The sequence below is a fragment of the Nansenia antarctica genome, assembly GCF_963989245.1.
Source record: "Nansenia antarctica genome assembly, chromosome: 1".
Classification (NCBI taxonomy): Eukaryota; Metazoa; Chordata; class Actinopteri; order Argentiniformes; family Microstomatidae; genus Nansenia; species Nansenia antarctica.
Genome location: NC_137674.1, coordinates 26,060,209 through 26,074,727, shown reverse-complemented (window position 1 = coordinate 26,074,727; position 14,519 = coordinate 26,060,209). Strand labels below are relative to the sequence as shown.

The following is a 14,519-nucleotide window of genomic DNA, read 5'->3' as shown; positions in this document are numbered from 1 at the left end:
ATCCCTGGGCTCTCTAGGACTCTCCCAACCCCTCTCCCCTGCAGCTACGGACCATCTGACCCCCCCCAGCCATGACATAGAAGGACCCCCCAGGGTTGAGCCACGTTTAGACCGCTACACAACTGGACTTCTGTCATTGGAACTCTGTTTTTGTTTGTCATCTTTACTCTGTACATAATTCTGATGGTTTGAAAGTGAACCAGCCTCACTCAACTGCTCATCACCAGACTACCGTCTCTAGAGGACATCAAATGGACATCATAGTACCACAACTACTCCGGGTGCAGTTCAAAGTAATAGCTCACTGAGAAGCAGTTGATATTCTAACTTAACACCACTGTGCTCCAGTCAAGAACTTGTTACTTCACATCCATGTACACACACACACACACACACACACACACACACACACAAACACTAAACTTCCTCATCCACAAATGTCTCAGTTACCATCAATATGTGATATATATGAAACTGACAAGCGCACAAAGGTGAATTTCCCTTGATAACCAGGGGGAGCAGGTTGAACAGGAGAGGGCGCTAGAGTACACTAGTGTGCCTGCAGATCAGGAGGACTGGCTGACGGACGCAATGATTCCTGGCAGAAAAGCAAATGGACTCTCGACTGTATTACTACTACTGTTCCCTCATTGATGTACATGAGATGCTATCCCTGGCTTTGCTTGTGTGATCCTTAATCCTTATAGTTTGTAACTGCAGTCTACTTATATTCAGCTGGAAGCTGGGCCATCTCGTCAGCCTTTCTCTACAGTGAAGCTCTCAGAAAGGATGGTACTGTATAACTGTGCTGCATCTGTTATAGAACAATTATTCTGCTTATTGCTAAGAATATGAACATTGTATAGTGAATATGACGATGGTGGGTGGTGGTGATGATGAAGATGGTGATGACGACGATGATGATGAATGATGCTGATTGATATTTCACTCTTAAATTGATTGGCTATTTGAATAAGGTGCTACTTGCAAATTGCTTACTAATGGCTCTCTCACAGTAGGTGACCGGATCCCGATAGGTTTTGTACTGTCGTTGATGATATGCTCTTATGTAAAGAGGTGTATAGATAAGTTATTGATGTTTAGAGCATCTCTGTTGTGGCTTTTCCCACGTAAAGTCATTGTTGTTCTTTATGTCAACTTTAAAATGAATTTAATGAATGGAATATTCTAATAAGTGAAGGTGGTTGCCTACAAACCCGTTGTTTTCGTGTGATCTTTGATGTGTGCTCTTCAACTGTACAGTAAACTATAATTCTAGCAAGACTATGTGCTAGTTGATGGGCTCCAAAAGCAAAAGTTAAACTGTACTAAAGGTGCTATCCTCTGTTGAAGCGTCATGGGTGTGCCTTTCCACCTAGAACCATAGACCTAAAGTACCTTTGCCATATAGTCACATCACATACATAATGACCTCAGTAATGCCTGACCTTTCACCTTGCCAACACCTTCATATAGGCAACAAGTACAAGGAGCCAGTCATGTTATGGTACACAGTAGGCCTACAGCCCTTAGCTGGACAGTATTTCAAAAATAATCTAAAGTATGTCTAGGCCAGGATCACACATTTCTCTCTTGAGACATCCTTTTTGTAAACATATCTATTGATATATATATATATATATATATATAAGTCATTAGGAAGATACTACTACAGGGTGGGTTAGACTCTGACATTTCACTAGCATTGTATTGCGTGTGCGTGCGTTTTAGAGGGTTAGCATGGTCTGCCAGGTTGACTTGCTGCATGACTGAGTTAATTCTTCATTAATCACCACATCACAAACAGTTTAATTGGTTGTTTTTCTGTGTTTCCTCCTTTGTTGAGCCATAATGGAGACTAGACACTGTCTCAAACACTGCCCAAAATATCTACAAAGGCCCATCTCTAAGGGGTCACTACTGGATGACTAGTGTGACAGAAGGTTGGCCTCTATTCAGGCCAAATTAAGACAGGCATGGTCATTATTATCCCACGGTTACATAAACCAGGAAACAGTGAATTATTATTCTGTCTGCTAACAATCCTCATTTTTGAAAGCCTTGTCTTTATATAATGTTTGAAATCGAAGTATTTTTTATTTATATCAACCAAATACACTTAGTACACATCAGTGGTTAGACAACAGAGACAACCAGGTCTATTAAAAAACCCTTATCCCACCTGTTTCACTGTCATAAATGATCATTCTAGTAATGACATACTGTCGCTGAGCGACTTGGCAATATTCTCAAGACAATAATATGATGTTGCGCGTGCAGTGCGTGCGTCCTCGTGGTCCTCTACTGTAACTCCAAAGTGATTCATTGTGCTCTGCTTGACGGATAATGTAAAGATGGGGTTTTCCTAACAATAATGCTAATTTCGGTCATTCATATGTCTGTACCGATTACTATTATTATTATTATTATTATTATTATTATTATTATTATTATTATTACTATTATTATTAGGAAAAGTTCAGCTCTTCGTGTTTTCTGTATTCGTGAATATTCAATAAATGATAGGTGTCCTACAATTCCTCTGGCTCTAATAAGGTTTTTTTTCTGCTCTGCTCTGAATTCTGTGGAGGAAGTTGATGAGAGACACACCCTCTCCTTCACTCACCAATAGATGCGAGAGGAGGTGTCGCCTGCAGCCACATGCAACTATATAAAACTCTGAACAACTCTCAAACATCTCTTTAGTTTGACAGCAGACAGTGCAGGACTGTTTGGTCAGTATGGCGGCACCTCTGACTGACCAGGAGAAGCGCAAACAGATTAGTATTCGAGGGATAGTCGGGGTTGAGAATGTGGCCGAGCTGAAGAAGGGTTTTAATCGCCACCTGCACTTCACCTTGGTGAAAGACAGGAACGTCGCGACGCCGCGGGATTATTACTTCGCTCTTGCCCACACGGTCCGGGATCACCTGGTGGGAAGATGGATCCGAACCCAACAGTTCTACTATGAGGCAGATCCCAAGGTAAAGAAGTTATACACTTTTTTATTTATTTAATCATCCAGTATCAGATGGTCAATGCCCCGTCCCTCTGAACATGGATTATGGTATGACTGACTGACAGATAGCAGGTTACTTTTTTTTCAGTATCTGCTTTTTAGTGTGTTCGAGATTCTGAGAACATAATGTGCTTTTATTTGCCGATGAATATATGTTTTTTCAGGCAACTCTCATCTTACTCAATCATATGCTTGCTACAGGGGATATGTTACCCTCTATTTCTCTTCATAATAATGTAGCATTAATTATTGTATTTACCGCACCCTGATAGATCTGTACATACATGGCGTCATTTAGGAGTACCTTCTTCTCTGCATCATGATTTTCCAAAATGATTGACTAACATGCATTGGATCTCAGTTGCATTGTCCTGTAAAAAAAATGGCCTTTCCCTCTGCCCAGCGGGTCTACTATCTCTCTCTGGAGTTCTACATGGGCAGAACCCTGCAGAACACCATGATCAACCTCGGGCTACAGAACGCCTGCGACGAAGCTATCTACCAGGTGAGGCCTGACGAGGAAAGAGGAACATGTAAAGGCCAATGCACACGGCGTGCGATTGTTGTTGCACCACAACATTCCATTTTCAACTCACACCATTGAAGTCTATGAGAAAATCATAAAAAATCTCATCCCAATGCACACGGCGTGCGAGATTTTGTTGCACCACAACATTCCATTCTCAATTGTTACTTTATTGTTACCTAGTCGGACCAGGCAGGCTGATTACAATAGGCTCTACCAATATTGCTTGCCTTGCTTCCACAATTTCTACAAGATACAACTGGACATATTGTGATAAAATATGTGGGTCCCCTGATTTAGGGGTATTGGTAAAATGTCAGGAGGGAGCGCACAAAACACACAGCCAGAAAGGTGTATTATAAAAGCCACTTTATTATTATGGGCGATGATCAGGCAGACATGGATTCGGAGGACGGAGACAGTCATCAACGAAAGGAGACAAACGAAAATGGGTGAGTAGCAATGTTAACGTTGATATGCTTTTATGTAATGATGGCAAGCTTTTTTGCTAAACTATAACTATATAAAAGGTATGCTCCAGTCTCTCTCCCCGTTATGAGTGACTCAATTAATTTAGATAGACCAGTTGAAGTTTTCCCAATTGTCCCATTGTGATGCAGTAATCCGTCGCACCACAAACTTTTACAAAATTTGACAGTGCGACAACTCGCACGCCGTGTGCTTTGTCCCATTCAAAACGAATGGAATCGAATTTTCGCGGTGCGATGAAAATCGGGGCCGTGTGCATTGGGATGAGATTTTCTCATAGACTTCCATTCAAACTTCAAAATCGAATTTTGTCCGGCAACAAAAATCGCACGCCGTGTGCATTGGCCTTGAGACTAACTTCTTGGGTAAGAGTAATGAAGTAATGACACTCTGTTCTTCACGTTCAAGTTAGATCTTTACCTTTTCTTTTTACTGTTTCCCCCTGCTTTTATATTCATTCTATGCATGTATATGTTTTTATACATGTTTTTTATTCACTTTATGTTCTTATTCCTGTTGTAAAGCACTGAGCTGCATTTCTTGTATGAAAGGTGCTATATAAATAAAGCTTTACTTACTTACTTACTTCACAGTTCTGCCCTGAGAAAACCAGACCCCAATGCTCTTCTTTGCATTGATATGTGGCTTCGATCGATTAGCTGAAATCCATTAAGAATTACATTATTTCATGAGGCGGGGGGGGGGAATATGAATTGGTCTTTCATTTGATTTATAAGCTTTGTAAGACAAGGCTGATGTGACTGTGATAGCTAGAGGTTGTTGTTGTTTTTCTTCTAGCTTGGCTTGGACATGGAAGACTTGGAGGAGATGGAGGAGGATGCAGGGCTGGGAAACGGGGGTCTGGGCAGACTAGCAGGTATCTTGCAGTAGTTCAGACCAAGGCCTTTTACAGGCCTATTTGGGAAAAGTGCTGCAGAATACTTTGTGTTGTGGTGACTGGAGATGGAAAACTACAGCCTGCCTCACCTCTACGAGCCCCAACAGGAAATCCCTGCTATGTAATAAATGCCATCCACAGGAGGCTCATTCTGCCAGCCTCACAGATACACTTTTTAATAAATTTCATGTTTCATTGTTGTATAGTTTTCCCTCTGAAAATGTGTGCCTCGTTCAAGACTGCAGCCTCTCACATACTTGCAATATCATCCAACCTCCTCAAACTCCACAAACAAAGCATTTAAAACCTTTGCCCTAACCCCATACAAACACCTGTCCCTTATCACACTGTAATTCATTCTCACTCACAGTTTGAGTTTTGTATGGTGTGTTACTGTTTACACTTCCTTTTGCATAGCGTGCTTCTTGGACTCGATGGCCACCCTGGGTCTTGCTGCGTATGGATATGGCATCCGCTATGAATACGGCATCTTCAATCAGAAGATAAAAGAGGGTTGGCAGGTAAAACCCACTTTACATTGGCTAAAGTCGTCTTTTTTTCTTTTTTTTAAGTGAATTTAAAGATAGGTTTCTCAGAATAAAGTTCCCTTGTTCATAGTGAATGGATTCAAGCATTCAAGTCTTCAGGATTGGCCATACACAGTAAATACTATAGCCTCCCATTCTAAAGGTCGTGGTGCCTATTTTTATCGTTTAGAATGAGGTGAAGGTTCTAAGAGTGTGGTCCTGCTGCAGCACAGTTCTAGAATCTAGATTGGATGTGGACCGTAAGGAGAGAGGAAGTGTGTCACCACTTCCAGCAGTGTGGGCCAATCAGCAGTGTGGGCCAATCATTAACAGGAAGAGATTGCGTCCTGCCCTCCTAGCCCTGTTGCAGTGGTGAAACCATGCTTGCGATAGCGGGTGGTTGGTTGGCTCAGGGTTGGGAAAGCTCATTGCATTTTACTTAAGCTGATAACAGCTTAAAGCTTTTGCCTTTTTTGTTTGTCCTGTGTTTGCAATGCAAACCCTGAATGTAAACATGCACTTTTGAACACTGAGCTTGATTTGGTCTGACCTAAACTACTGATGTGGAGAAGCATGCAACTAGTGACTGGACTCAGACTGGACATAAAATAATAAGGAATTGTTTGAGAAGCTAGATAAACACCTTCAATCCAATAAGCCTGTATAAACAATGCTGTGGACCATTATGAGTGCATATTACAAGAATGTTTTCATATTGACTCAGTTTTGTTTGGTCAATAAAGTTGTTTATTTGCGGTATAGTGTACGTAAATGCCGCTGTCTAATGATTGCAAGGTTGGCAGATCGGCGGTTCGAGCCCCGGCTGGCCACATGTCGAAGTGTCCTTGGGCAAGACACTGAACCCCATATTGCTCCCAGTGAGCGGGCCAGCGCCTTGCATCGTAGCTTGCTGCCATTGGTGTGTGAATGTTTGTGTGAATGGGTGAATGAGAGGCTGTTGTAAAGCGCTTTGGATACAGGCGCTATCTATGTGCAGTCCATTTACCATTTAAATGGACTTGTTCTCAGGTGGAGGAGGCAGATGATTGGCTGAGGCATGGTAACCCCTGGGAGAAGGCCCGTCCTGAGTACATGCTGCCTGTCCACTACTACGGTCGAGTGGAGGAGTCTACGGAAGGCAGCAAATGGGTGGATACACAGGTACAGCACTTGAGTCTTACGAGAGTACCTAAGTGTTTTTTAAATTGATATGTACAGTTATCCTTGCGGCTGTGGCGCAGGAGGTAGAGTCGCCGTCTAATGATCACAAGGTTGGCAGATCGGTGGTTCAAGCCCCGGCTGGCCACATGTCGAAGTGTCCTTGGGCAAGACACTGAACCCCATAATTGCACCCAGTGAGCGGCCCAGCACCTTGCATGGCAGCTTGCCGCCATTGGTGTGTGAATGCGTGTGAATGAGAGGCTGTTGTAAAGCGCTTTGGAGCAGCAAAAAAGGCACTATACGAGTGCAGTCCATTTACCATTTACTATCCTTGACTCTGCAGGTGGTTCTGGCCATGCCCTATGACACCCCCATACCCGGCTACATGAACAACACCGTCAACACCATGAGGCTGTGGTCTGCCCGTGCTCCTAATGACTTCAACTTGCGGGACTGTAAGTGGATAGGCCGATCATCGAAACATCTTTACATTTGTTTTAAAGATTTTACCCTTGCTTTATGATCTTGGCCAGACATCTCTTGTTAGCTGTTAGCTGTTCATTCTCTTTGGGAAAACTGAAATGACTCTGGAAAATTTACTCTTCACAGTCAATGTTGGGGATTACATCCAGGCTGTTCTGGACAGGAACCTAGCAGAGAATATCTCTCGTGTGCTCTACCCCAACGATAATGTGAGTCCAACATCTACTGCCCCCCAGCACTGCGTCTCCTGAAGAAACCCACTTTTCCCCTCTACTGTGTCCCTAAAAACTTCTATTGCCCCCTTGTACTGTTTCTCTGTTTCTCTGTCTAAATATAAAAAGACTAGGGCTGTGTTCGGAATGGTATACTAGCATACTCAATGAGTATATACTGCATACTGCCTACTAAATTCATAATATGTGAAAACCAGCCGACCATTTACACAGAATGCATACTGCCTCCCAGAATGCATTTCGCCGGGAGCGGCGAATTTAAACCTCCATTTTAAAATATGTAATTTTGGCTTTACAGGTGTTAACATGTCATTTTATGAAGTTTTAATGTGTTTTCAGGCGAGAAAGTAACCACATATATTCCCAAAATGTGTCCAGTTTACCAAAATAACCCGTTTATACATCTGATCTGACGATTTTTTGCGTCTTCTGTTCGCTAGCTGCGTTCGTAAATTCGCCCTGGAAATATGATCAGCACTCATGGAATGCCTCTTGTCCAATCAAATTACCTGGTCCCTTTATGACGTTGCACCCAGTGTGCGCTCCGGCACTCAGAGATTTTACGAACGCACCCTACGTTGCTTACCTTCACTCACTCGACAGAAATATCGTAACATAATTACAACACGTTGTAAAATGATTTGGGGGGCCAATTTTAGCTCAAGTAACTAGCTTACTATATTGTTGTCTTAACAGTTGGTAAAATAACATGATTAAAATAAATATATATGAGCAATAACATATCGTGGGCAAGCACTACAACCAACTTGTCCGTCTGAAGCTACAATACTGGGATCATTCGTGATTGGGCTACAAGCAGTCAAATACTAGGTGAACATGTGTGTAAGACACAAATAAACTTGGATTTCATGCATTTCAAGTGGCATATTTGTAATCATGACTACTAGCCTGGTCTAAGAATGCGTTTCACCATGTTAATTCCCAGTATAGTGAAAATACCACGCTCATCCGTGATCAGACTTAGCTGGGGTGCTTTTGTACAGTTTGTATGACGCAGTTTGACGAGGCTGAAAGCGCACAGGGTTGCCAGATGGGATTGACAATTTACAGCCTAAACTTTCTATAACCTCAAAATCAAGTAGCCCATTCGACGGTAACCCGCCCAATCTGGCAACCCTGGACGCGAAATGCATTTTGGGAAATAGGACCCGAGCTAGTGTCCATCGTAACTGACTTAAATTTTTCCGGAAGTAATTGCTCACATACTAAATTTCGCGCATACTCAAATCTCGCATACTGTACTGTGAACGTACTACATACTCAGTCATCGTCATATCTAGTATGCTAGTACGCTATTCCGAACACAGCCTAGGTTTAGAAGAAGGTGATAGAAGAAGGTTTTTCTTCTATCAATGGCCCCCAGCCTGAGCTGGATTACTCTTCCTGCTACGACTGGTGGATTGATGATTCACTTGCTTAGTATTCAGATGTATTGATTGTAAGTCACTTTGGAATAAGGCGTCTGCTAAATGCCGTAAATGTAAACATTTGCCACATAGGTGTGAGCGATTTTTGGCGCACGTTGGTTTGTTTCTAACAGTCAGTGGATTTCTCGTCTTCTCGTGCTCTTGTGCTGTAGTTCTTTGAGGGGAAGGAGCTGCGTCTGAAGCAGGAGTACTTTGTCGTGGCGGCCACCCTCCAAGATATTATCCGCCGCTTCAAGACGTCAAAGAAGGGTTCCACTGGTCCCATCTCCTTTGACACTTTCCCAGACAAAGTAGGTCACTTCCTGACTAGCCATGACTGAATTGCAACAAAAAGAAGACAACAGGCTCAGTTTCCTAAAGCTGTACATAATTGTGTTGACAGGTTGCTGTCCAGTTGAACGACACTCATCCTGCTATGGCCATTCCAGAGCTCATGAGGGTCTTTGTGGACATTGAGAAACTCGACTGGGATACGGTATACGAGATTTAAAAAACATGCGTTCATTATGAAAATCCTACTTTGAATTTTGGCGTACAACGTACATTACAGTACATCAGTAAGCACCATGAGACACAATTGTATCATTCAATGGACATAGGATAGTTATTCAAATTAAGTCCACTGTTCTCAAACCTTGGTCCTGCCTTGGTCATTCAATGTGTATTTTTTAATATAAACCCTTCTTCTTTCTCAGGCCTGGGACATCACCAAGCGTACGTTTGCCTACACCAACCACACCGTGCTTCCCGAGGCTCTGGAGCGCTGGCCTGTGGAGCTGCTGGAGACCCTGCTGCCCAGACACCTGCAGATCATCTACAAGATCAACCAGATCCACCTGGATGTATGCATCAACTCACCAGTGAACCCTCTCCCCCTCCCTTTCCCATGTGTCCCCAGCTCTACCTTAATTAGGCCCCTAAACTTTCTTTTATTTTTTGGGTCTTTTTATTATTACTACTCAATCTTTTCAGTTTGTAAAGTGTCTGAGTGTCTAGAAAAGCGCTATATAAGTCTAATGTATTATTATCATCATCATCTCAGTGCTCTGTTTGAATGCATTGATATCGTATAACTTCTCTTGAATTGTGCTCTGCAAGACTCATGAGCACTATTTACAAGACTCGTTAACACTGACTGTATTTTCTATCGTTGCCCCAGGGAATTACAGCCCTCTTTCCTGGGGACATGGACCGTGTGCGCAGGATGTCTCTGATCGAGGAAGATGGCGGCAAGAGGGTCAACATGGCTCACCTGTGCATCGTGGGATCTCACGCTGTCAATGGAGTTGCTCAGATACACTCCAACATCATCAAGACTGATGTGTAAGAGGGACTACTCCAGAGGTGTCATCATCGGCCGTCCAGATGCGCTCTCTTGAGTTCCACCACTAGAACAATCTTTGTTCTTCTTTCTATAGATTCCGTGACTTCAGTGAAATAGAACCAGACAAGTTCCAGAACAAGACCAATGGCATCACTCCTAGACGCTGGCTCCTGCTCTGTAACCCAGGATTGGCTGAGCTCATTGCTGAGGTTTGACACATGCATATGTCTCACTCAAAAGTATTATCAAACCAAAAACCAAGTCGACCAATTACAAATCTGTTTCTCATACAAAATGACTGCTAAACTTTGAATGTCAGGAACACTGTAATGAAGGTTGTTTTGTCTAAACATTTTTTTTTAAATATTAAAAATTAAACTTCCCATTTAAAGGCCATTGGAGAGGAGTATGTCAAAGACCTGAGTCAGTTACAGAAGCTGAATGACCTGGTCGATGACGAAGCCTTCATTCGAGACATCTCAAAAGTGAAACAGGCAAGTTCAGACTTCCCCATATTTTCATTACATTCCTCTTAGTGACTATAACACACTGGTATTTGATTACTTTCCTGTTACTGGGAACAATGCAACCAACAGAGTACACACACACACACACACACACACACACACACACACTTCTCTGTTACAACACTGATCATGAGATTTGACCATGAGATTTGACTATTGAAAGATTGTTGGAACATTGCCGTTTAGCTGTTACAGGGCATGTCAAAACATGCCATGGCTTGAGCTATGACTTTATAACTTTGCTTACTTCACTCTATCAAATGATCTCATTGTCACTCACCAGTCATGCAATTATGTTCCCAGGATAACAAAGTCAAGTTTGCCCAATACCTGGAGAACGAGTACAAGGTGAACATCAACCCGTCCTCCATGTTTGACGTCCACGTGAAGAGAATCCACGAGTACAAGCGGCAGCTCCTCAACTGCCTGCATATCATCACCATGTACAACCGTACGTACTCACACACTCACACACTCACACACACACACACATACACACACACACACACACTCACCGCTGCCCAGAATCACACTCCCTATTTGTCTGACGGATGTTTTGTTTGTTTGTTTTCCTGCAGGCATAAAGATGAACCCAAACACACCTTTTGTTCCCCGGACTGTGATCATTGGTGGCAAGGTAAATGGCTCATCTCAAAACCTGGTACATAAATAGGTCCGCAATGTTTCTTTTGTTTTTTTTATTTAACCAGGTGACCTCATTGAGATAAGGAATCTCTTTTTCAAGGGGGACCTGGCCAAGAGGGGCAGCACAAGGACACAATCATACAATCAATACACAGATGATAAGATAAGAATAAGAAATTAAAAGCAGGTTAGGACGGGCACAGATACTGAAATTAAAAGCAATGACTTCCAATAAGATGCATAATACAAAATAACAAGAAATTAAAAGCAGGTTTGGGCGGGCACGGATACTGAATTAAAAGACAATTTCTAATACTTTCACCTTCTAAGTCCTTTAAGATCGTTATGAAAGCATCATAACTGATTAGTTCTTTTAGTAATTTAAGTCATTCTGGAGAGTATTCCATGTAATTCCATCATGTAATTATTCCCCTTAATCTCTCTCCCCCTACAGGCGGCACCAGGGTACCACATGGCCAAGATGATCATCAAGCTCATTACAGCCGTGGGGGAGGTGGTTAACAACGACCTGGTGGTGGGCAGCAAGCTGAAGGTCATCTACCTGGAGAACTACAGGGTGTCTCTGGCAGAGAAAGGTACAATCTACACAACTAATTCAGTGGGAGGTATCAACAGGGTTCCCGTGCTGGTCTTAAAAAGCCTTAAAGTCTAAAATCCAGCATTCCAATTCATAAGGCCTAAAAAGTTCCCAAATTTAAGTTATTAGGTCTAAAAATGAGGTGCTAGGTCTTAAAAATGAGATCCTGCAAGGAAATCAGTCCGACCACATCTATTTACGCGGAAATCAGAATCCAGTATCCAAACATGCTGTTGTAGAATTCCTGTTTTCCTGCAGTGATTCCAGCCACAGACCTGTCTGAGCAGATCTCCACTGCTGGCACTGAGGCCTCCGGCACGGGCAACATGAAGTTCATGCTGAACGGCGCCCTCACCATCGGCACCATGGACGGAGCCAACGTGGAGATGGCTGAGGAGGCAGGCGAGGAGAACCTCTTCATCTTCGGCATGAGGGTGGATGATGTGGCTGAGATGGACAAAAAGGGGTATGGAAGTCCTATCTGCAATGCTATAATATAGCATATTATGATCCAAGAAATTAACTTATAAAAAAAAAAAAATGTATGTCACTACTACATGATGGCCAGCTAAGCCCTGTGTTTACAAATTAATTAAAGGTTTGGAGAGGTGACTATTATAGTTATGCCGGTGTGTCTGTTGTGAAACATTTTGCCTCTCTCTTCGAAGTTACGAAGCCATGACGTATTACAAGAAGGTCCCAGAGCTGAAACAAGTCATTGACCAGATCAAGAGTGGGTTTTTCAGCCCCAAAGATCCAGACCTTTTCAAGGAAATCACTGACATGCTGTTCAACCATGACCGGTGGGTATTGTCTGTCTCTGTCTGCTTTGGTTCCTCCTGTGTACTTCCTCAACGAGGCTGGGTATTGATTATCTTTCTCTCCTCAGTTTCAAAGTGTTTGCAGACTATGAGGAGTACGTGAAGAGCCAGGAGAAAGTCAGCCTGCTTTATCAGGTATTCTGCATATATCAAAGACTTATAGTTAATGAACAGGTCATAATACCTCCTGTGTCTCAGGAGGTAGAGCCGCCGTCTAATGATCGCAAGGTTGGCAGATCGGCGGTTTGAGCCCCGGCTGGCCACATGTCGAAGTGTCCTTGGGCAAGACACTGAACCCCAAATTGCTCCCAGTGAGTGGGCCGGCGCCTTGCATGGTAGCTTGCCGCCATTGGTGTGTGAATGTGTGTGTGAAGGGGTGAATGAGAGGCTGTTGTAAAGCGCTTTGGATAAAGGTGTTATATAAGTGAAGTCCATTTTTAGTTAATGTACAGATCATCATTGAAATTCGAGCGCAAAGGCAGTAAACCAATTAACATTTGATCATGCTTTTTTGTTTGAAAGAACCCGAAGGAGTGGACCAAGATGGTGATAAAGAACATCGCTGCCTCTGGAAAGTTCTCCAGCGACCGCACCATCACAGACTACGCCACGGAGGTGTGGGGGGTGGAGCCCACGGACCTGAAGATCCCGCCTCCGAACGAGCCCCGTGAAGCCTTCGAGGAGACCGCCAGGGCTGTGTTACAAATGTGAGGTTGCCTTAACTCCTAACGGACAGGGGCATTCATTCACCAGTAGTTAGATTCTTAGCATTCATATCTTCATTGAATGTACATGAGTGAATAACGGTGATGAAGTGGTTAGATTTCAATCCCTCTGATTTTCTCTCTCTGCCATGTTTTGAAAAATGACCTTACCATGACAAAAGCACTTATACAATAACAGCCTGTTACATGTTTTCTGCACCAACAAATGTTATCTATTTCACCCTATCTGTGACTCCGATCAATGGGAACACTGCTGTAATATTCAGTATTGTCATGTCAATAAAAACCAGTGTGCCTGATCTTAAGTGTTTAATTGCATTCTAATTATAAATGTACACGAGGTTACTGACAAGGATGTGAGGGACTAGTGCTATTCCACTGACGCCGACCTCAGGGAGGTTTAAAGGGTCATAATGCTCTTTTTCCACAAGCAGGGGTCACCTTTCTGCTAAATTAGCTGTTTTTACTTCAAAATAGGTCATCCACGTGACTCGTGTAGATCTGCAAAAAAATAATATTTGGGATGACTATTCTTCTAACTAATCTTCCTGTCTGCTAAACTCCACTGCTGTTGAAATCACTTTTAGCTTCATGCAGCTAGGTACAATTCTAAACAGTGTGGAGGACAAACACAGTAATGGCGCTTTTCCATTGACCGGCACGGCTCGCCTCGGCACGCTTTTGAACAGTTCTGGGTACGAGACGTTTTCCACTATACAGGAAAGACCCGGGACTGTAGGAGGAGTTACGTGTCATAAGATTCCCCCCGCTATACAGATCAGCGGGGGGAAATGCGATAGGAATTGTCAAAATGCAGCACTATCGTGCACAGATCAGCCTTACAACATGTAACGTTAAGTGCCTGTTACTTGCCGCTTTCAGTTCTAGTAGACTAGTTTAGATCTCGCAACCAGGGAAATGCCGAAGCCCCGATTCTATTTTTATTTCTCCTGACACGTTGAGCACTGTGCTTTTTTTGTTGGTGAACTACCGTAATAAGCCTAAAAAAGTTCAACTGTTCAAAAAGTGCAACTTCTCTGCTTTCAGAAACTGTTTGAATTTTTTAGATTGGGCATAGTTCATGAATTACGATTT

The 14,519-nt window shown here is 42.9% G+C and overlaps 1 protein-coding gene across 1 annotated transcript; it reads left to right on the top strand.

The window, feature by feature from the left end:
* The first annotated feature begins 2,717 nt into the window (after positions 1 to 2,717).
* pygl (phosphorylase, glycogen, liver) lies at positions 2,718 to 13,724 on the top strand. The gene is made up of 20 exons (XM_080545161.1): positions 2,718 to 2,984; positions 3,423 to 3,524; positions 4,833 to 4,911; positions 5,350 to 5,453; positions 6,489 to 6,620; positions 6,964 to 7,075; positions 7,230 to 7,312; positions 8,937 to 9,074; positions 9,167 to 9,259; positions 9,480 to 9,626; positions 9,944 to 10,107; positions 10,203 to 10,317; positions 10,501 to 10,602; positions 10,939 to 11,086; positions 11,214 to 11,272; positions 11,735 to 11,876; positions 12,137 to 12,344; positions 12,547 to 12,681; positions 12,768 to 12,834; positions 13,222 to 13,724. The coding sequence occupies exons 1-20, from the start codon at positions 2,742 to 2,744 to the stop codon at positions 13,408 to 13,410; spliced, it is 2,562 nt and encodes an 853-aa protein (XP_080401287.1). The 5' UTR covers positions 2,718 to 2,741; the 3' UTR covers positions 13,411 to 13,724.
* The last annotated feature ends 795 nt before the right edge of the window (positions 13,725 to 14,519 follow it).